The following is a 22382-nucleotide window of genomic DNA, read 5'->3' as shown; positions in this document are numbered from 1 at the left end:
TCCCAAAGTGCTGGGATTACAGGCGTGAGCCACCGTGCCTGGCCGATATCTGTATTTTTTGTAGAGATGGGGCTCTTGCTATGTTGCCCAGGCTGGTCTCAAACTCCTGGGCTCAAGTGATACTCCCACCTTGGTTTCCAAAGTGCTGGGATTACCGGTGTGAGCCAGTGAGCCTGGCCCATTTTTTGGTAATAGATTTTCTTCCTCCCGACTCCTGGGTCTTTATAGCTTGTGGCTAAATCTGTAGCTCCAATCTCAGTGTTTTCTAAAACATGTCCTCAAAGACTAAATGGCTAGGTGGGGTTGCCCAAGGCACTAGTCAGGAGGTGTGAGTACAGGGAGGCAGCTTCTCTTCCAACATGTGGAAGCCAGGGCCCACCAAGGAGCAGACCATGCTGCTCCAACAGGAGTGTGGCTCACTGTCACACCGGTCACTTTCACCATTTTGCAGAGTAAATGTCAACTGTTTCAGCAGAGAATACATTTGAATATACTTAAAGCCAAATAAGACCACAACTGGCAAAGAAATGGCTCCAGGTCCAATTCCAAATGTTGGTTATTCCCCAGTATGGATTAGGCGCGTGAAGAATTGGAAGGAAAAAGAGACGCAATTAATTATCAAACTTTAATCGATTGACTAATCTTACAGGATAAACAATAAGACAGCTAGTCAAGGTTACACTTTAAAAAAAAAATCCAGCAGCGCAAATCTAATAGACTAAATACGTTCATCTCCTCCCAAACAGGCATTTGATTTGAAAACAGAAACCAGAACAGAGCATACACCACAAGGAAACATGGTACTTACAAATATTGTCAAATAATTCTGCAGAACTCTTTAAGAAAAAAAAAAAAGGTTCTTAGAAATTGAGAAAGCAGTAGAACCACCCAGCCTGGCAGGTCAATCTACCAGATGTTCTGCATGCGAGAGGGCTCCCAACCACCTGTAACTTCAGAAAGGCCGCCAGGCACTATTACGAAGGAAACAGGTGCAGATCCTAACTGGCGATGACTTTATCACAAAGCCTTAAGACAAAGGGACCATCCTCTTCCAAGACAACAGGTGTGAACAGAGGCAAGGAGCGAGAGGAGAGGGCTCCCTCAGCAGATGGGTGGAAAGCAAGCCTGCCCTTGCACGGCCCTTGGCACACTCAATCTACCCCCTTTCCCTTCTCTGCCCCTGGCAAAGAAAGGCTGGGCAAGTGCAAGAGCCCAGAATGGCTCCTCCAGGCACATGGTTAAAGTAAGAGTAAGAGGAAAACGAGCCCCTTCTGGGTGAAATATGGCAACTTTTCTGAGACATGGCAACGAGGCAGAGTTAATCTCTTTGGCCCTCATCAGGTAAAGCAGCAACTAAGGAGCCTACTCAGGGCCTTACGTGGGCCCCTTCTATGTCCACAAGAAAGTGCATCCTTAGCTCAGTTCAACATTTAAAAAGAGCTAACGCTACTTGCAAAAGGCCCACCATGGATTCAAACACTTAATACCAAAGAGGTCCAGCAACTCGCGAGTCTGTCTGTGTTCTGTGATCTGAAGCAGAGCTAAGGGGGGCCTGGCTCACAGGGTCACGCTCTTCTGCCAAGGCGCCTCAGGGAGGGAAAAAAAGGCATGATGATGTCTGTGAGCCAGAACCTGCAGGAGGACCATCGGTAGAGATTCTAGAAGACAAAGAAGCCCTCAGGAGGCTCTGAGAGGTGTCCAATGTCTAAGAGACGGCCACCCCCTCCATCTCTAGCTTCGAGTCAACGCTGTTACAGTCACTCTCCGGAAACCAGCTCTTCCTTTACCCACCTGCACGGCCCCTGCCACAGTGAGGGAAAGATCTGGTCCCTCTGACAGTAAGGAAATTGTATAGAAATTATCCTGAGGAAAAAAAAAACCACTGTGACGCTACCTAAAAGAAAGAGTATTTCAATTTGCTTACACAGATTTAGTCAGTACACTCCAGACTGTAAGAAATGTATGAAGAGACTGCTTACGGAACTCAAAGACTAAACAGTGAATACTACTGTGGCCCAGACACGGATCGAAAACACTTCTCCCAGTGGCTTCTGGTGCTATGTCTGCTCTCCCGAGAGCTTCCAGCAAGGTCTTCCATGCAGACAGGGTGAGGAGCCACAGAGCTCAAGATTGTTGAAGCTGATTTAGTGAGCTCTGTAAAGCAATACTCAAACAGCTCCGTACGAAAAGGTGTCATTTACATTATTATTTATATATAGTATCTCGAAGTAAGGAAAAAAGCACCATTTTACTGAAAATAAAAAGGCTCACGCAGGCTTTGGTCCTCCTGAAATGACACCAGCCTGAGTGAGAAGCAGTTGGCCCTTGGGGAGCGGGGAGATGATGGAACGCTGTCACCGGCAAGAAGGGAGGCCAAGTGGCCTGGCAAGCCACAAGAATGGGGCAATAAGGGGAGCAGGTGGAGGGGCCTCGGAGAGCAGCCAGGCTAGTCTGGGGATGGAGCCACCTGCTCTGAGAGATCAAAAGTAGGTGTGCGGGCACTGTCAGCACAAGTCTCTAGGACTGGGGCATTGGCAAACAAAAGGGGCAATGTCTGACCCGAGATGATGTTCTACTTAATGCATCTCATTTCCCCCGAAACCTGTCACCTGCAGACAGAGGCTTGGACAAGTAGCTCAGATGCACTCTTTTCCCCAGGAACTGCAGGCCGACAAGGACAGAAAAGCTGCAATGACTGCTCCTTTCTCAAGGGATGAAAAAACAGGCTGTTTCTTGGATGCTGCACTTCACGAATGTACTAATTGCCCCCAAAAAAGCAAAGAGTAGATTTTCCTGCCTAGATGCATCACTTGGCATTGACTACACCATGGAAAGCAAGAGTCTGTCTATGTGGGCTGGATTCCTGAACTACAGCTTAGAAGGGAAGGGCGTAGAATATCATCATTAACTGGCTCACAAGGAATAGTCATCTTGGGCGAACACATGCTAATACGTTTCACAGAATGAGGGGTGACAGCCTAGAATCCAAAATGTGATGTTTGGAACATTTCTCGCCAAACCTTACTATGAGAGCCTGCAACCAGTGAGAGGAGAACTGCAAAGACGGCAGCAGAGAAACAGCAAACAGCACAAAATAGATAATTTACCAAGAGACTTTCCCTCCTTTCAGAGGCAACCAAGCCAGAAGGAGATGACAGAAGTTCACGTGTACAGAGAACAGAAGGGCTAAAACCAGAAGAAGGTGAGCTAATCATGAAAGCAATTTATCCCATTTTTGTTGTTCAATAACATTGGCCAACCTGCTAGGGTCAGATGTCTTCTTCAGAAAGGCAGCATCTCTGAACCTGGGATAAAGGACACTTGAACTGAATGCATGAGCAGAAGGACCCAATGGAGAAGCATAATTGAAATCATCCTTGGACTGCTTAAGAATTTCTTGAAAACTTCCAAAGAAAGAAGGTTATCTGGATCTGCAGCTATATGGCTGTATAACTATCTTCTACCTGGCTCCTCCTGGAAGAGGCCTTTGTCTGCTTGGGAGCTGGGGCTGTTGAGCGGCACAGCCCAGGCACAACCACGCCAGGCTGGGCCTCTAGGCCAAGCTCAGTGAGGGGTGCAGACAATCATCCAACCAGCAATGGAACTCCTCGGAGATGGGGGCCCAAAGGGCAAGACATTTAAACAGGAGTCACTGGGAGATACTCTGCTGCTCAACGAACACCACAGCAAGTGTGAGAGCTCCCTGCCCAAGACTGAGCAGCTCTTCCTCTCCCACCGTGCGTTCACAGGCAGCAGCAGCACGGCGGGAGGGAGCCCAGGAAAGGAAGCGTTGATGAGGTACCAAAAGAAGAACTGACATCTTTGGGTTCTTAAAACAAAAACTCAAATTGAGGAAGCGAGAGAATGAAAAAGGGAAAGAATTAAATCTGAATCAATGGACAGAAATATATGGCTTACTAACCCACCCCCATTTTGCATACAATTTTATACAAAAAAGGAAAAAAAAAAAACACCCCAACTCATTGCAATGCAGTCCAAATGTTTGCAACCAAAGATGTATGAAAATATTTCAATTGAAACTGCTTTTTTTTTTTTAAAAAAAAAAACAAAGCTTTTGATCATTCCCTTGTCAACATAATTGGCAGATCTACTCTCAAACACACTTAAGAGTATTCCACACAACATGTTCGGAATTCAGATTTATTGATTTCCATCGTATTGACTTTAAAAATGGTATGAAGCTGACTGCAAGAAAGGGAACTGGTAATTTTAAGTTAAAATTAAGCTAATGGTGAAAGTACATCACCTCTGGCTTCAGTCACCACATCACCTCAGATTGAATATAGATTTTTTATGAACAAAGTTCCAGAACTCTGAAATCCAGGGATGCTGCAGGCCTCTCCCGGCAATGTCCTTCACTTTGGGTCAGTCTCCTGGGCCAGAGGTGAAAGTGCTTTCAAAAATACTGCCATTTCCCCAGCACAGTGTCTTTGATTGCATCCACATATTGAGTTGGAACCCAGTACACCCAGTAGTAAGAGGCTTCCGTGGGGCCCAACTGAAACGCCTGGAAGGGAAAAAGGAAAACCAAGCGGTACTTCAGAGGTCGGGAGACCAAGCAGGCAGGACAAACATGGGGGAGGGTTGGGATGTGAGTTAATTAAAAAGGGAAGAAAAACCAAACAAAACTTTGCACGTGGGGAGCATTCTCCTAACCAAAAACAAAAACAGGCAGGGTGAGGGTTAAGCTGAGCCAACCCTAAAGCAGCAGTTCTCAAACCTGAGTGGTCATCAGAGCCATCCGGAGGGCTTGTTGGAACACGGATCAGCAGGCTCCAACCCTGTGAAGTTTCTAATTTGGGGAGGTCTGGGGTGGGGCCTGAGAAACTAGCAAGCTCCCAGGTGATGCAACACTACTGATCCAGGGACCACAGTTGGAGAAACGCTGCCCTAGAAAACCTGTCACACATGCTCAAGAAAACAGGTATGAATGTTCATTGCAGCACTGTCTGAAACCACAAAAACCTGGGGCAACCTACATATCCATCAGTAAGGGAATGCAGAATTCAAAGTGACAAGGCTTAGTCACACCGATACTGGAGCTCTTTTTAAAGAGGTATCAACTGGGTCCATATGGATCTACAGTTAATACTGACAGATTCTTATGTTGAACCAAAGAAAAGCAAGTTGTAGAACAATACATAATACCATTTACGAAAACTGGAAGCACAAAACAATACTCCATCTTGTTCGTGGATACACGTGTAAATCAAAGAATGGATAGATGGGAAGGACGCACGTGACACATGACGATGGTAATGGGGGGAGGGGAAGACAGTGGGGCCATCATTGCTGCGAATAAACTTTATTTCTTTTATTTAAAAAAATTAAAGCAAATTACAAAATATTTACAATTGCCACTTCTCAGTGATGGATGTATGGGTTTGTGACAGTTATTCTCTTTCTTTTCTGTATTTTATTTTTTCTGAGCTGGAGTCTCGCTCTGTTGCCCAGGCTGGAGTGCAGCGGTGCAATCTCAGCTCACTGCAACCTCCGCCTCCCACTTTCAAGCGATTCTCCTCCCTTAGCCTCCCAAGTAGCTGGGATTACAGGTGCGCGCCACCATGCCCAGCTAAATATTTGTATTTTCAGTAGAGACAGGGTTTCACCATGTTGGCCAGGCTGGTCTTAAACTCCTGACCTCAAGTGACTCACCCACCTCGGCCTCCCAAAGTGCTGGGATTACAGGTGTGAGCCACTGCGCCCAGCCTCTTTTCTGTATTTTAAAAACATTTCTCTAAAAATGAAAAAGCACAGCCACAGTTTTCCAACTGTGAATGATGACATGTTAATTTAGCTAGAGAAATAGCATCTGCCCAAAGAGATAACTAAGTACTTTCATTAGGACAAAGGTAAAGGTGTTTGGAAAAGAGAAGGGGACTACTAGAGCTATCCTCTGCCAGAAATAACTCGAGAGAAATGAACATTTCAATGAAATACTAAGTCATTACCCATCCACACCAATTCCTCCAAAGACGTCCAAAACAGTCCACTCAACTTCCTTGGACACCCTACCACCACACTGCTTGAAAAGTCAGGCTACAAACCCTACAGGGTGTGACTGGCAACACAAACTATTCAAAAAGGAGTGATGGGGCCCAGTTAAAAACATTCAAGTCCAACTGTTTTTTTTTGTTTGTTTGTTTTTTGAGACGGAGTCTCTGTCACCTAGGCTGGAGTGTAGTGGCACGATCTCTGCTCACTACAACCTTCGCCTCCCAGGTTCAAGCAATTCAAGCAGTTCTCCTGCCTCTGCCTCCTGAGTAGCTGGGATTACAGGTGCCCGCCACCACGCCCAGCTAATCTTTGTAATTTTAGTAGAGACGGGGCTTCACCATGTTGGTCAGGCTGGTCTCAAACTCCTGACCTCATGATCCGCCCACCTCAGCCTCCCAAAGTGCTGGGATTACAGGCGTGAGCCACCACGCCCGGCCCAACTGTTAAAACAGAAAAAAATAACTGACCAGGCCAAACCAATTTGTCTGCAATCCTTGTAATAAAGACTACAGAGAGAGGGCTGGGCATGGAGGCTCACGCCTGTAACCCCAGCAATTTGGGAGGCTGAGGTGGGCGGATCACCAGGTCAAGAGATTGAGACCATCTTGGCCAACATGGTGAAACCCCATCTCTACTAAAAATACAAAAATTAGCTGGGTGTGGTGGCGTGAGCCTGTAATCCCCGCTACTCAGGAGGCAGAGGCAGGAGAATCGCCTGAACCTGGGAGGCAGAGGCTGCAGTGAGCCGAGATAGCGCCACTGCACTTCAGCCTGGTGACAGAGCGAGATTCCGTCTCAAAAAAAAAAAAAAAAAAGACTACAGAGAGAGTAGGGGTGGAAGGGCTGCCAAGGGGCATCATCACGGCTGCCAAGGGGCATCATCACTTCCAGAAGACAAAACCCCAAGAGCCCCACAGCCTAGGGACTGCACTCCCAGCTACAGCCTTGCTACAGCCACACTAGGCAGGATGCCAACAGGGCTGCCTCCCTTGCCCACCATATTTTAAGCCCCTTTGATTTTTTTCTATAGCAAGAGGATCTTCCAACACATCTCTCTGCCTGGGACTTGTTATCCCAATCTACTGGTCAAACCACTAGTTCCTTCTTTTCCCTGGGATGGGCTGATGTGGCTTCATCACTGTGGGATGGACACTGAAAGGCCTGCCTCCTTGGATGAACAATGGCCGGAGGCCCCGCCCTCACATTACAGCTGCTCAGGCCAGGCCCCTGATGGGCAACTGCAGAATCAACTTCGTGGTCAATGTGGCTCCTCCAAAGAGCACTGGGAAAATTTTGGAAACTGCCTAAGCTGCTCATTTTACCAGATGAATGAATTTTTTGCTTTGTTCTGCAGACCTGCACAACACCTCCAAACATTCTGTCTTGGGAAAGAGTAGCCTGCTCTCTGCAGAGTGGGTTCTATGCAGAATAGATGCTCCACAGAGCCCGTCTTCCCCACGAGGCCCTCAGCCACTGGGCCTGGAAGAGCGGCATCGTTATTACAGAAAAGAGGCTGCCTGGTGCCCTCACCAACACCAAGGCTAAGGGCAAGTTTTGTTTTACAAGCAAGATAAAACTTATAATGAAAATCCACAAGTCATTCCTCCTCTTTATATTTATTTTCCTGGTCTAGAAACAACACATGACAAGAGGGAGGCAAGAGAGACTTTTCTAAAAGAGGTAAGAGAAAACATATCCCCTTTAAACTGATGGAAGGTGTGTGTGGGGGGGTGTAAAATAAACAGAACTAGGAATAGAGGCCATGGATTAAGTTCTAAGTAGATGAAGAAAACATCAGGGTCTTAAAAAAGTGCATCTTCTGGAGACTGAGTTTTCTTCCGTTAAACAAGCTCAGTTAAAACTGTTTCCTGCCAGGTGAAGTGGGAGTCTAGTGAGAGGGGCTGAACTCAGCCAGCGCTACTTACCATCATGTGGTAGTCTTCATGTCCTTCGATAGGTTCACTGACCACATTTTTTATGGAGCCCATGGGCAATTTCTCAGTCCGCTCTAAGTTGAGAGGGATTACAGTGATTATTCAAAGGGCCCTCCTGTTCTAACTTCTCTGACTCAGCAGTCCCTCATCAGGGCTGGTGGCTGCGGGATCTACAGTAAACTCAAGTGACTGGCGCCATGCCCTCTGGGGACAACACGACAGGGTCTTCTGACCAGTGCACATAGGGCTTCGTGTGGGAGCTGGGAACTCCGTAGGAGCAAGTGGGAAACTGGGTTTGGCAATGGTATAGTAAAGGTCTCTGAGGGCAGAACTGTATCTTCCCTGGGATTATTTTTTAAAAGTCTGATGGTTAATAAATATCCAAGAAAGGCCAGGCGTGGTGGCTCAAGCCTGTAATCCTAACATCTTGCGAGTTAGGATTTGGCCAAGGTGGGTGGATCACCTGAGATCAGGAGTTTGAGACCAGCCTGGCCAGCATGGTGAAACCCCGTTTCTACTAAAAATACAAAAAATTAGCCAGGCGTGGTGGTGGGCACCTATAATCCCAGCTACTCAGGAGGCTGAAGCACGAGAATCGCTTGAACCCGGGGGGCAGAAGTTGCAGTGAGCCGAGATCATGCCACTTTACTTCAGCCTGGGCCAAAGAGCGAAACTCCATCTCAACAAAAAAATATATAAAATAAATAAATACCCAAGAAATTCCTTTGTAACCTTATGCAAGCCCAGCACTGACTAAGGTCTTGGGCAGTAGGGAGAGTCAAGAGGCCTACGAACAAAGAGGCAACACGTTCCCCTGTGGCTCTCACAAGGGAAGGGGAATGCCTGGATTTTAGGGCTAGATTCTATACCACGACCCTGCTCCCTTCCCCCGCCTCCCTCCTCAAGTCCTCCACACTCTATATTCACACACTTTTATGAAGTTCTCTTAAAACATTTATAACCTTTTGTGATTAACACTTGAGATACCACTGATCATATGGGGTCAGAAGACATTGAGGCGAGTTTAAGGAGGATGGCAGGTAAGAGAAGGGGGCAGCAAGGGATGCCTGGAGTGAGATGAGACTGCCGGGAGTGAGCCAAGTGAAGCGGGACTGGGTGAGGACAGGGGAGGCGAGGTGCACCTGCACAACGGGACATGGCCATCCTGGAGCAGCAGACACCTCAGGGACGGGGGCGCAGGGGGAGGGGGGCGGGGAGGCTCAGCAAACAGCTAAACCAAGTGGAAAAAAACTTGCAGCCTTTGCAGAAAGAAAAATCTGGAAAGGTAGAGTCTAAAAATAGATAAGTTGGCCGAACAGACTAGGTATTTAGAGACCAGCGTTCTGGTCTAGCTGGGGACTTAAGACATTTTACTTCAGTTCTGTGGGCCTCAGTATCTGAAAAATGGGGGCTGGGGAGAAGGGACCTGAAGATGTTTATTTAGGTTTGGACTTCTAGTGGCTCTACAACAGTCGGTCCTAAAGCAGGACCTGGGCAGCAGCTGTCTTTAAGATGGAAACTTTTAAAACACCTTTCATCCTGAAATGTCTGGAGATTTCACAAAAATATACAACAGATTTCTGGCTTCTCTTGAAAACTCCAAAAATTGGGCAATTCTGGACCCACACTCCTGATCACTACATCAGACCTTCAGCCAGATTCAACTTTCCTACGAGCAGGGTACATGCTCTCCTCCAGCGGCTTCCGGTTTCCTGCCTGGAGCTTGTTCTCATTCTTTTGAGGCTGTTAGAACTGCCTCCTCCTACACAAGCTAGCAGAGTTTAGTCAAGAGTAGCAGCCCTTAAGGGTCACTTACTCAGCAAAGCGCCCCACGAAGAGGCCAACTCGCTGCTGGGATGGTCATTCCATAGCCGCCGCTTCTTGCCAGCAGAAAGACGAAGCCAGTGGCTAGCAGCCAACTCCCAGAACAAGCTGTCCTCTTATGAGTGCTTATGACACTTAGGTAACAGGACTGGGCAAGTGACAAGAGTGCCTGCCCCTTGGGCTCCAGAGGTACAGTGCTATGGGTGGGAATGAAAATCTTAACCTTGTTCAACCCTACAAAACATGAGTAGTCCATGGCCATGCTCCTCAACAAGACTGGTGAGTAAGGAGGCTTTCAAGGGCTCAGAAGCCCCAACATATTGAGCTTCTTCTACAGCTCTCCCTTTAGGCCAAAGCAGGAAGGCGGCTGCTCCTACTAGCAAAAAGAAAACTTCCAATACAGGGTCAGGAAGTTCTTGTTCTGTCAGTTCCTGCAGTTACGTGTTCCCTATACAACTTCCTGACACAGAAATATTCCCCAAGGAACCAATGAGCACTTACAGACTTAGTTCCCATCCAGACTTCTCTGCCTGCACCTATCTTCATGGCAGGGTCTTTCCAGGTCAGCCGTAGCAACTGCCTTCAATGAGGCTGCCCACAAGCAAAAGTAGAGGTCCAGCAAGAGGCAGGAAGTCTATGCACTTCAGCAAGTGAATGTGATGAGACAGAACTAAGCAAAATCACCTGCAAAGTTGACAGAGGCTGGGCAGCTTACTACTGATAAAGGGAAGATGGACAGGCTCTACAGAAGAGAATGATCTAGCAGAGGGTTCAAAGGCCCTTGCAAAAACTGGGGGGAACCCTCAGATATTCTGCAAAACTTGCTTTGACCATGCAGTTAGAGTTGAATGTGAAATGAAGAAAATAGCAAGTTATCATAAAATTGATAGAAAACTCAAGCATTTTTGGCATTTCAATTTTTGTTCATTTTAACAATCAGTATAGGGTTGAACACTGATTTTTGTGTTTTAGATGATTAAAAACTCTCTCTTCCCACCACCCCTGCCCCAATTATTCTCCATAAAACTTGGTCCCATTTTAAGTGGAGTCTCACTAAATGGTCTGTCCCTGAAACCAGTGAACGTCAGATGATGGGACCCCCTATACTTCTCTTTAGCATTTACCTCGAACACTGAATACCTACAGTGCTGGCCAGAAACAGGTGATTTAGGCATGTTCGGTTCCCTCCAGGAATCTAACAGGGGGACAGACAAGTCAGAGAGTAATGAGTGCTCTGGGGATATAAACGAAGCGCTCTATGAACAGAAGCGGCAGCAAGTCATTTGGAGGGTGGGGGGAGAATCAAGGAAGGCTTCATTCGGAGAGGACATTTAAGTAGGGCCTTGGAAGATTTTATTAATAACAAGGAATGGGAAAAAGGCATTCCAGGTAAGGGCACAGCATGAGCAAAGACAAGGAGCTGTGCAAAGCACACTGGGAGTTTCACAGAGAGATGTGGCTAAAATACACAGGGGACCACAGGGCAAACAGGCCAGAAGCTGGAACCAAAATTTAAACTAAGGCCCAGTGTTGAGAACACTGAACGCTATGGTTAGGCATTTGAATGTGTCCTTAAACAGCCAAAGGTCCTTGAGCACGGGTACCCAGGATAAAAAGCAGTAGGTAAGATGGACAGGACAGAAGAAAACACAGATGGGGCAGTGAAACAGGGTAACTCGCTTTGAACAGACCAAGTTTAAAGATGCTTGGGAACTTTAACTGGCACAACAGTGTGGCAAAGAAAGGGACAGACAGTTCTGCAGTGTAACTAACAAGACTTTGTAACCATCTGGGGGAAGGGAGAGGGAGGACAGTCAGAGACACTTCCCAGCAAACAGCAAGGCTGATCCAGACACCGTGCACAGGCGGGGGTGGGGCAGGCAGAGGGCAACCAGGCGGGGAGGGAGAGGCAGATTCCTCGGCAGCGGTTAGGAAAACTTCACCTACTATAGGGTCAAACTCTGACCTACAGGGGCCAGGCAGGTGACAAATGAACAAAGCTGGCTACTTCTAAGGTAAATGGGACCATGAGGACTGTACTATGGCCCACTGGAAACCACCACTCGGCTCTAGCGGATCGATGCCATGTGAGAATGCAGGCCCCAAAGGGCCAGATCATTTGAGTTTTCAAGAGAAGCCAAAAAAAAAAAAAAAAAAAAAAAAATCAGATTAGTGAAATCTCCCAATTTTTACAGATTGTGTGTCATCCCACAAAACATTTTTCTGTGGACCAGATTTGGCCCTTGGGCCACATGTTTGGGACCTCCGAATCTGTGTGCAACTGAAGAGCCAATGTTTGGTGGATCAGCCCTAAGATCAGACTGAAAACAATGAGGGAAAAGGGTCCAAACAAAAGGTGAGCATCTAAAAGCAAATTTAAAAGCCAGAAGCAAGCAAAGCACAGTGGAGAGAGAGGTTTCAGAAGGAGGGGTGAAATCGCACTCTAAAATGTGAGTGCTGCTGGGTGCCAGAGGCAGGCAGTGGGCCAGCAAGGAGGCGAGGAAGAACATACCTTTAGTGCCAATCCACAGCTGGTCTTGTTCTAGTTTAAAGGTGAGTCTCACTTTTCCTCCAGATTTATTGTACATGCCGGACAGCGGTACCGTTGGCAGGCGCTCCTGAAGGCACAAGAGCATGGTAAGAGATGGAGGGACAGTCAGAAAAAAAGAGAAGGGGGCCAAGCGCGATGGCTCACGCCTGTAATCCCAGCACACTGGGAGGCCAAAGCGGGCAGATCACCTGAGGTCAGGAGTTGGAGACTAGCCTGGGCAACATGGTAAAACCCCGTCTCTACTAAAAATACAAAAATTAGCCAGGTGTGGTGGCGCACCCCAGCCTGGGTGACAGAGCAAGACTCTGTCTCAAAAAAAAAAAAAAACAGGGAAAAAAGAGAAGGGACAGGATTGGAGGAACCTCAAGTCAGACGGTGGGGCTGCCTCATTTTCAGAATGCTCACAAAGAAATCCGCCTTACCTGGGCACCCTTAACAGATGGCATCACATCTTCAGGTTTTCCTTTATCCAACACTTTCCTGTGTTGCTATAAGTCAGAAGAGAGAATGAAATGAAACAGCTGACTACATTTCGTCGTGTTACTATTCCCTTGAAAGAGAGGATGAAGAAAGCCTTAGTGTTTTGGCTCAAAAGCTTTTAATGACGACAGACTATGGATCCTTTGAAACTATAGCACAGTGCTGTCCAGCAGAACTTTCTGGGAGGGCGAATATGTTCGTACCTGTGCTAGCCACTACCTACTGCTGTGACTATTACACACTTGAAATGCAGCTACTATGACTGAGGAACTGAATTCTTAATTTCATTTTAACCAGCCACATGTGGCTAGCTACCATATTAGATATCAAAGTTCTACAGCAAACGGGATTTCCAGATTGCCCTTCTCCCCTCAAAAAAAAAAAAAAAAAAAAAAAATCACCACTGAAATGATTAAACCATCAAACTAAAGAGGGCGACAAAGGGTGTTGCTCTCCTAGCAGACAAAAAATGGCACCCACCTTTTTCAACTTAAACTTCCAGAGAACAGTATAAGATGCTGGTAATCCGTCTAACTGCCTAGGAGGAGCAGTTCTTCAACAAATGGGAGACCCAGCCCATCGCTGAAGTTTTCCCCACTGCCCTACCCTTAACTCCAGCTAACAGGAACCTGGAAGAGCCACCTTTCAGAAAGAAATGCTTATTACTCTATAACCTGACATTAAGAAGCCTCTAAACTCCACCCCTACCGCCTGCCCCAAGAACTCTGAGGCAGCTCTTTAAGGATTCTAAGTTCAGGGCCCCTTAAACAGCTCTCCTGCCTGGCCCAAATGCCTGAGTCTTCTTTCTTCTCCATCTGTGGCCTTATAGGCATAGCCATTGCTTGGAAGGCTGGAACTAGGGGACAATGAATGGATAGAAGGTAACAATTTAATCAAATGTAAGCACTAGGCAGCCACAAGCCAGCCCAAATCCTCACTGGCATGGTGGAATCCCTCTGGGAGGAATAAACTCAGCACTGCCAGACTGCTAGCAAAAAGTCACTCCAGACATCACCCCCAGACCCCTTAATAAGCTGGTAAAAAGGCAAGGGACTATATCCCTCTCATTAGGTCATGTGATGCATCATAATTGGCCTCAATGAAACACAGCAGCATGGGCTGGAAGTACAATTCGAGTCACACCTTTCAAGTACCTTTTGAACAAGATTTCCTGTACTGTGGAGAACAGTTCTAAGCCTGTTAAGCTACCATTAGTAACTAAAAACCTGTATTTAGGAGGCATGTTATGCTCCAAGGGTGTGACCATTGCGACCACTCCTATCTGACGTGCTCACATTTCACTATTTCATACATGTGGCAAAGAAAAACAGGAATATAAGAAACTCAATCGGTTTCAAGACACTGAGACCCCATATGTGGGGGTGAAGTCTCCAAATCAACACCTTTTAGATAATTAATATAGGTTTATAACCCCTTATCTGAAACCCTAGAGTTTTGAACTTTCAAGGTTTTGGAAGTTTTATAAAGATAATATTGCTTTCAAATACATAACAATCTTCTCTGTGGGGTCTGGGGCAGTACCTTGTCACCAAAGAGGAAAATTCACACTAATTCTGGTCAGGTTTTGCTGTTAAATTTATAAAAACACTTTTCGTTTTTATACTCCTTTGGGGTTTTGGAAGCACACATGGGGGATTATGGATCTGTAACACAAACTGTGTCCTTTTCTTACTGTTGGTCATATATCTTAGTGTCTATGGTCACTAAATGATGTTGATTGAAGTTTATCTACTCTACTTCAGACACAGTTGAGAATACCTGTCTTCCTTGGAACACTAGGAAGAACGATCAGGAGGCTACACAGCAATCAGTAGAATTTGCCAGGTAAAAAGATAACAAGTGATGATTCTTACAACCTGTTCCTTCCATAGTAAAATAATCTCACTTTTCCTCGTTACGTAAAAGAATGTTAATGGCTATGATGAGCACAAGACAAGGCAGGATCTCTTGCAGCCAAAAGAACAGAGAACGTAAAAAACCAAGCTCCTATTTCACAGATCAGGACAAAAAAATAAATAAACAAATCCATCAGTGTAGTTGTCTTCCTACTCAGCTTCATTTAGCTTCCTGAAACGGTCAGCTTTAGGGGAACCTCCGAGAGTTGCTGATTTCCATGCCTAGCCAGGCTTGTCGACTTGGGGAAAGCCACAAACCAAAAAGCCAAATGTAAGCACTTGTACAAAATGAGGGCTTACTTCTAGTACTGGTAGTTTTCTCTGGCACTAAATAAGAGAGAGAAACCCACGTCTGATTCCTTTCAACACATAGTCTGAAGCCTCCCTTTACCAAGGTCTTATCCTAAAGTAGGTAGACTTGAGACACACTGACCCGCCAGATGAGACAAAGTTGCAAATCTCAGGTAGTTGTCACCTCCACTCTGCGGCACCCAACTGCTGCCATAAATTTCCATCATGGGCCCTGTCCAAAAAGGAGCTTATTCTAGGGAGAATATAACCAGCCACGGCTCAAGAGGACAAAGCCTCAAATTTCTCAAGACCAAGAAGCACAAGATGTACTCACTTTCTGCCTGCAGAGAGGCTCCTTCTTGTTCTCTTCGGCCTTTGCATCCTGCTGCGCAGCATCTTTGGGTGTGTTTACTGCTAAAACATCATTGATGGTGGAGCCAACCACCATGATCTTGGCCCCACTGGTCACTTTTATTTCTCTCAATGTTTTATCCTCGGGGACGAGTCCCTTATACATGACTTTCTGCATGGCAGGCGGGAGACCTTAGGAAAAGGTAGAAGGTGGACAGTGAAAGGAAGGAAGGAAAGAAAAATGTATGGATACTACACAGCTCTTTGGTAACAGACCAAAAAGTGAATACTGCCTCCACCACCTATTAGCTTTGTGAACTTGGGAGATTTACAACCTCTGAACCTCAGTTTCTAGAACTGTAGAAGATTTATTAGAGTAAGTCCTTCTGTACAGACCTGTTTCAAGGATTAAGAGACCAATGCGGGGCATTTAGTACGGTGGCTAGCACTGAATAATTCTTCAGTAAGTACTAGCTCTCATTCTTTCCAAGTTGTTCCTCAGTCATCTAAATCATTCACATATTAAGTGAGAATCCACAGGCATCAGAGCTACAGAAGCCAATAGAGACAAAACTCCTGTTCTTAATGGAGTTTACAAGGCTACATGTAGAAAGCTTTAAAAAAAAAAAAAAGTTCAAGGCCAGGAGTGATGGCTTATGCCTGTAATCCCAGCACTTCGGGAGGCCGAGGTGGGTGGACAAAATAAAAAAAACTAGCCCGGCGGGGTAGCGGGCACCTGTAATCCCAGCTACTCGGGAGGCTGAGGCAGGAGAATCGCTTGAACCTGGGAGGCGGAGGTTGCAGTGAGCCAAGATGGTGCCAGTACACTCCAGCCTGGGCAACAGAGCAAGACTCCGTCTCAAAAAAAAAAAAAAAAAAAGGAAAAAGAAAAGAAATTTCAGATGGCAAAGAGCTACAAACAAGGTAAAATTAAGAAACAGAATCGACTGTGAAGAACCAGCATCAAAGTCAATAGCAGTGTTTCCTAAACTTCGCTTAGAAGAATTACCTAAGATATTTGCTAAAAATAAATTCCTGGCTACATCCCAGACCCACTGAATCAGAATCTCCTGGGAAAGGGCCCAGAAGCTGTAAAACAAGTGCCTTAGGTGATTTTTTAATTAGAGATGTTAGAGCAACATCAATGAGAAATTGGGGCCTAAACGTCAGACTTCGGCTTTAATCCCAGCTCTGCAACTTACTAGCTCTATAAACTTGAGTCTCTTTCCCCAGCTGAGTAATGGGCATCCAAGTATCCTTCACAAGATTGCTGTAAGGATCGGGGGACCTGATGCAAGGAAAGCCACCAGGTGCCTAGTTGGGTGCAAGGGCCATCAAGAGGCGGGGTGGGGAAGATTGGCTGTCAGCGCCACAGGAATTACCTGTAATCGAGTGGATCTTCTGTTTCAGCTCGGAGCCTGTGCTGTCCAGGGGGAACTTCACGTCATGCTTGGTCTTGTTCCAGATGATCTTCAAGTCCACCAGCTCCCTGCCCGCGCCGCCGCCCGCGTCTTCGCCGTTGCTGACCGAGGCCTGGGCTGCGGGGTCCCCAGGGGGCTGGGCCGGGGCCGGCTGCAGGCTGCCTCGTGCGACGCCGGAGTCCTCGGCCGCCGCCCCCGCCGCGGCTTCGGCCTCCAGGCAGTTGACGGGCCGCGGGGGAGCCTCAGTAGCCACAGTCTCGGCCTCCGTGTCCATGCCAGGTTCCTCCATGCCTGCAAGGGGGTTAGGGGGTGGGCGCTCGCCGCGGGCTGGGCTTGGGAACGGACGCTGTCCGGGCGCCGCCGGACCTCCGTTCCCGAGCCGCGGTTCTCCCTCCCGGGCCGGGCCGCATCCCCCAGAGGAGCGACCGCAACCTCAGCCCCGGCCCGGCGCCCGCCACCCCCACCGCACTCACCATCCGGGGCCCCGGCCGCCGCCATGATGATTGTGTACAACACCCACCGCTCCCGCAGAGGCCGCTGGGAAGAGGCGAGCTGGCTGAGATTGGCCCCCGCAGCAGCCCCTAATCTCTCACAGCCCGGCCGGAAACAGGTGGAGGTTTCTATGGAGACCCGCCTCCTCCGCTCCCAGGTCCGGCCCCTGCCACGCTTTCGCTTTCCCAAGCTGAAGGGGGCGGGTCCGGGAAATAGCCCTTTCTCTGGCCTCTGCCCCCTGGTGGCGAGTGCGGCCGCAGCCGTCCAGGGGGGCGTGGGCTTTCGCGCTAGGGGGCCTGTGACTTTAAGGGGCAAGGCTGCGCTGGCTGTGGCGGAGGCCGATTGGCTGGAAGCAGTCCCCGGAAGTGACGCAGGGAGAAGCCCACGTGTGCTATTCCATCCCACATGGCGGCGCTCCTGAGGAGACTGCTGCAGCGCGAGAGGCCTTCGGCGGCCTCTGGCCGCCCCGTAGGACGGCGCGAGGCCAGCCTGGGCACTGATGCCGGGGTTGCGGTGAGAGTGCGGTTCGCTCCCAGCCCCACAGGTAACCCTGGCGGACGTGACGCTACAGGCCGAGGCCCCCTGTCCCGTCTCCGCCCCACGAATGTTCCCGAATGAATCCTTTCCGGTGGTGTCAGAGTGGGCGGGCGGAGGAGGGTTAAGGCAGCGCGAGCCCATTTTACAGAGGCGGAAACTGAGGTGCAGGAGCGGAAATAATTCAAATTGCCAGGAGTTTCTTTGTGTTTTTTGTGCCATCCCATCTCTTTCGATCTTTTTTTCATGCATTCCATACATGTGTATTGATGACAAACTGTGTAACAGGTGTTGTAGACGCTGGGATGCAGTGATCATTGAGAAAGGTAGGGGCCTTGCTCTGTGGAAGTCTGCATTCTAGTGGCCGCCGCAGACACTTACAAAAATAAGTGTAATTTTAGAGTCACATGTGCCATGCGGGAAATGAAACAGGATAGGAGACTGGGGGTTAAGAAGGACGCTCCAGAAGGCTTTACTGAGCAGGTAATATTTGAGCTGAGATCCAAATGACAAGAAGGAGCACGCTATGTGAAGCCTATAGAAGGAACCTTCTGGAGGCCAGGCGCGGTGGCTCACGCTTGTAATCCCAGCACTTTGGGAGGCAGAGGTGGGTGCATCACTTGAGGTCAAGTGGATCACTTGAGAGCCGTCTGACCAACATGGTGAAGCCCTGTCTCTACTAAAAATACAAAATTATCTGGGCATGGTGGCGCATGCCTGTAATCCCAGCTACTTGGGAGGCTGAGGCAGGAGAATCGCTTGAACGCAGGAGGTGGAGATTGCGGTGAGCCAAGATCGCGCCATTGCACTCCAGCCTGGGCAACAAGAGCGAAACTCTGTCTCAAAAACAAAAAAGAAGGAACCTTCTGGGTAGAGGAAATCGCAGGTACCAAGGCACTGTGCTAGTGCTGTTGGGAGCTTAGCAAGCTAGAGGGTGACAGAGGCCCATTGTATAGCCTGTTGGAGATCTTGTCAGGGCCTTCTGGTTCCCACCAGTAAGGCTACCTTCTACGTTCTCTACACGGAGTATGCCTCTCATCCCAAATCCCAGGATGAACATACAAAGATCTTTGTGGTAAAATCCCAGCTATACATGACAGGATCTTTCTGGCAGGCAGTATAGCGTAGAGCAGTGCCTTTCAAACCATCTGTTGTGGAAGTGCTGGTTTTAAATTTCCAATCAATTGTGTATCAATATTTGCACAAAATTAATATAAATTTATGACCAGAAAAATAAAATTTTGAAAACATCCAAAATACAAACCAATCTCATTTTATTTGGGTTAGCAGAGGTAAAATCATTCTGCCAGATTGCTATGTAAGTTTCGCCTGGCCAATATGGCGAAACCTTGTCTCTACTAAAATACAAAAATTAGCCGGGCATGTGGCCCAGGCCTGTAATCCCAGCTACTCAGGAGGCTGAAAATCGTTTGAACCCAGGAGAAAGAGGTTGCAGTGAGCCGAGATCGTGCCACTGCACTGCAGCCCGGGTGACACAGTGAGACTCCATCTCAAAACAACAACAACAAAAGTTTCTAAACCTTTACTCTCAGTTTCTGTACTTGATTGTGAACTGACAACTGTTTTCAGACCAGCACTGGATTGCACACGTTGCTTTGAAGAGCACTTATGTAGAATGCCAAAGCCTGGGATTGCCTGGGTCCAAATTTCTGTCTTGGCCACTTATTAGATGTGTAACTTACTAGATGTGCAAATTATTATTGTTATTTTGAGACAGGGTTTGGCTCTGTCTGTCGTCCAGGCTGGAGTGCAGTGGTGCAATCTCGGCTCACTGCAACCTCAGCCTCCGGGGCTCAAGTGATCCTCCCACCTCAACCTCCTGAGTAGCTGGGACTACAAGTGTGTGACCACTACGCCCAGCTAATTTTTGTATTTTCTTGTAGAGATGGGGTTTTGCCATGTTGCCTGGGCGGATCTTGAACTCCTGAGCTCAAGTGATCCACCTGCCTTGGCCTCCGAAAGTGCTGGGATTATAGGTGTGAGCCACCACACCTGGCCTAGATGTGCAAATTATTTAATGAATCTGAGCCTCAGTTTCACCATTTGTCAAAACGGGGCTAATAATAGTATCTGTCTTATGGGGTTAAGCTCATGCAGCCGAACCACTTAGTAAGGTCTAGTACACCCAGAAAGCACTTAATAAACAGCCTCTATTATGATGATTGTACTTCTCATTTCCTTGCTCATTTGCGGGAAAAGCCCATGTGGGAAAGGCTTTTGACTATAAACAGATAAAAGAATTATCAGGCACAGATCATTACAGTAGCTGAAATTAATTGAGGGTTTACTTTGGTCAGCATTTAGACCTCAGAGCAACCCTATAATAAAGAAGGAGAAGATTCTTATTTTTTTGCTCTTAATCCCTCTGACAGATGAGGAAATAGAAGCTCATAAAAGTTAAGTAGAGTTCCTTCTCAAGGGGTAGCAACTAATAAATGGTGGATGCAGAATTTGAATCCAGGTGTACTTGATGTAAGAGGCTTTGTTTTCAGCAGCTGGGTTCCTCTTTTGTCTTGGGGACTCTTGGGACTCAGTGCCACTGAATACCACTGGTTTTCTGGTGTCCTTGCAGTAACTATCCGAAGGTTACACACATCAGTGTTGAAGCAGGGTCGGCCTGGCCCCAGAAGAGCTTTTTCTCTCCTCTGCTGCCTCTTGTACTTGTAAATGTAGATGAGCTCATTGTGGAGACTTAGGGCTGTGGGCTGGTCCGAAGAAGGTACGGTAAGAGGTAATGACAACTCTGGAAAAGCTGTTAACTTTCAGTTTTCAGACAGGAATGATGAAAAAGGCAAATCTTAGGAGTTTAAACTGATGAAGAGAAATACAGTGGAATCAAACACTACTTTTGGTTAGTGTTTAAAGCCAGCAATTAGGGTGAAAATCTTGGCAAGGCATGGTGGCTCATGCCAGTAATCCCAGCACTTTGGGAGGCTGAAGTGGAAGGATTGCTTGAGCCTAGGAGTTTGAGACCAGCCTGGGCAACATAGTGAGACCTTGCCTCTGCAAAAAAAAAAAACCAAAAAACAAATATTAGCCGGGCATGGTGGTGTACACTTGTAGTTCCAGCTACTTGGGAGGCTGACGTGGGAGGATTGATTGAGCCTGGGAGGTTGAGGCTGCAGTGAGCCGTGACTGTACCACTGGACTTCAGCCTGGGCAAGAGTGAGACCCCATCTCCAATTTTAAAAATGAATTTTGTTTCTTTAAAAAAGTAAAAATCTCAAGTAGATGAAACTTAAAATGTACGATGTGGACAGTCATGTACACTGCATAGACTGCATATGCAAAATGTGATTTTTTTTTTTTTTTTTTGGAGATGGAGTCTCGCCCTGTCGCCCAGGCTGGAGTGCAATGGTGCGATCTCGGCTCACTGCAACCTCTGTCTCCTGGGTTCAAGCAGTTCTCCTGCCTCAACCTCCCAAGTAGCTGGGATTACAGGCGCCCACCACCATGCCCAGCTAATTTTTTTTGTGGTATTTTTAGTAGAGATGGGGTTTCAACATGTTGGCCAGGCTGGCCTCAAACTCCTGACTTCGTGATCCACCCGCCTTGGCCTCCCAAAGTGCTGGGATTAAAGGTGTGAGCCACCATGCCCCACCGATTTTTTTTTTCTTGGTAGAGACAGGATCTCACAATGTTGCCCAGGCTGGTCTCAAATTTAGAGACCCAGGTGATCCTCGTGCCTCTGCCTCCAAAAGTGCTGGGATTAGAGGTGTGAGCTACTGCACCTGGCCCACAATGTGATTGTACAGTATTTTAAATTTCTAGTTTGTTTGTAATTAATTTTTTTCCCAGCGCACATCATTGAATTTCTGTAAGTTAAGTGTACATGATATGGCCTCAATGAATAACTCTCTGCTTCTCTTTCAGGCGAAACTTGGCCTTGAGACAAATATCAAAATAGAGTGGTGGATGCAGTTGGGGGAAAATTGGAGCCTTTTAATAAAATGACATGCTCCAAATCCTGGGTGGTTTCCATTTTCAGGATGAGGGATTAAATGTGTCTGGAGACAGGGCACAGGGGTAACTAGTTCTTAGTCTTTGAAAAAAATTTTTTAATTTTTAATTTTTTTTGTTTGAGACAGAGTCTCACTCTATTGCTGCCCAGGCTGGAGTGCAGAGGCGTGATCATGGCTCGCTGCAGCCTCAGCGTCCCCAGGCTCAGGTGATCCTCCCACCTCAGTAACTGAAACCACAGGCATGTACCACCATGCCCAGCTAAATTTTTATATTTTTTGCTAAGACAAGGTCTCACCATGTTGCCCAGGCAGATCTCAAACTCAGGCCAAGCACAATGGCTCACGCTTGTAATCCCAGCACTTTGGGAAGCCGAGGCAGATGGATCACTTGAGGTCAGGAGTTCGAGATCAGCCTGACCACCATGGCAAAATCCTATCTTTACTAAAAATACAAAAATTGGCCAGGTGTGATGGCTCTTGCCTGTAATCCCAGCACTTGGGAGGCCGAGGCTGGAGGGATCACTTGAGGCCAGGAGTTCAAGACCAGCCTTGCCAACATGGCGAATGCCTGTCTCTACCAAAAATAC

General features: G+C 47.4%; 2 protein-coding genes across 11 annotated transcripts in view; one reads left to right on the top strand and one right to left on the bottom strand.

The window, feature by feature from the left end:
• Positions 1-611: 611 nt before the first annotated feature.
• On the bottom strand, positions 612-17449 carry UBFD1 (ubiquitin family domain containing 1). Of its 4 annotated transcripts, none has more exons than XM_009430499.4 (7): positions 17260-17449; positions 16748-17077; positions 15349-15557; positions 12750-12815; positions 12289-12394; positions 7944-8026; positions 612-4528 (listed from the first exon to the last, which is right to left on the bottom strand). In XM_009430499.4, exons 1-7 carry the CDS (start codon positions 17282-17284, stop codon positions 4418-4420), a joined length of 930 nt encoding a protein of 309 aa, XP_009428774.4. In that variant the 5' UTR covers positions 17285-17449; the 3' UTR covers positions 612-4417. The 4 variants fall into 4 exon arrangements, with proteins under 4 accessions (XP_009428774.4, XP_054525014.1, XP_063652928.1 ...); XM_063796858.1 differs by lacking the exons at positions 612-4528; positions 7944-8026 and adding exons at positions 10328-10460; positions 10921-10971 and having other exon boundaries at positions 17260-17384; XM_054669039.2 differs by lacking the exon at positions 7944-8026 and having other exon boundaries at positions 17260-17384.
• EARS2 (glutamyl-tRNA synthetase 2, mitochondrial) overlaps positions 17378-22382 on the top strand; it is a 34576-nt gene continuing 29571 nt past the window's right edge. For 2 of the 7 annotated variants that reach the window (XR_001710263.4, XM_016929633.4), the window contains exon 1: positions 17598-18138. Coding sequence is in view for 3 of the 7 variants with exons in the window: in XM_016929633.4 (XP_016785122.3) it covers positions 17883-18138 (256 nt within the window). In the remaining 4 variants the exon portion in view is untranslated. Of the gene's footprint in view, positions 18139-21920; positions 22002-22382 lie in introns of those variants that run through there. The other 5 variants (XR_010152313.1, XM_063796856.1, XM_001162700.7 and 2 more) reach the window with 4 other exon arrangements.

Source organism: Pan troglodytes, chromosome 18 (genome assembly GCF_028858775.2).
Source record: "Pan troglodytes isolate AG18354 chromosome 18, NHGRI_mPanTro3-v2.0_pri, whole genome shotgun sequence".
NCBI lineage: Eukaryota > Metazoa > Chordata > Mammalia > Primates > Hominidae > Pan > Pan troglodytes.
This window is presented reverse-complemented; position numbering and strand designations above follow the sequence as displayed.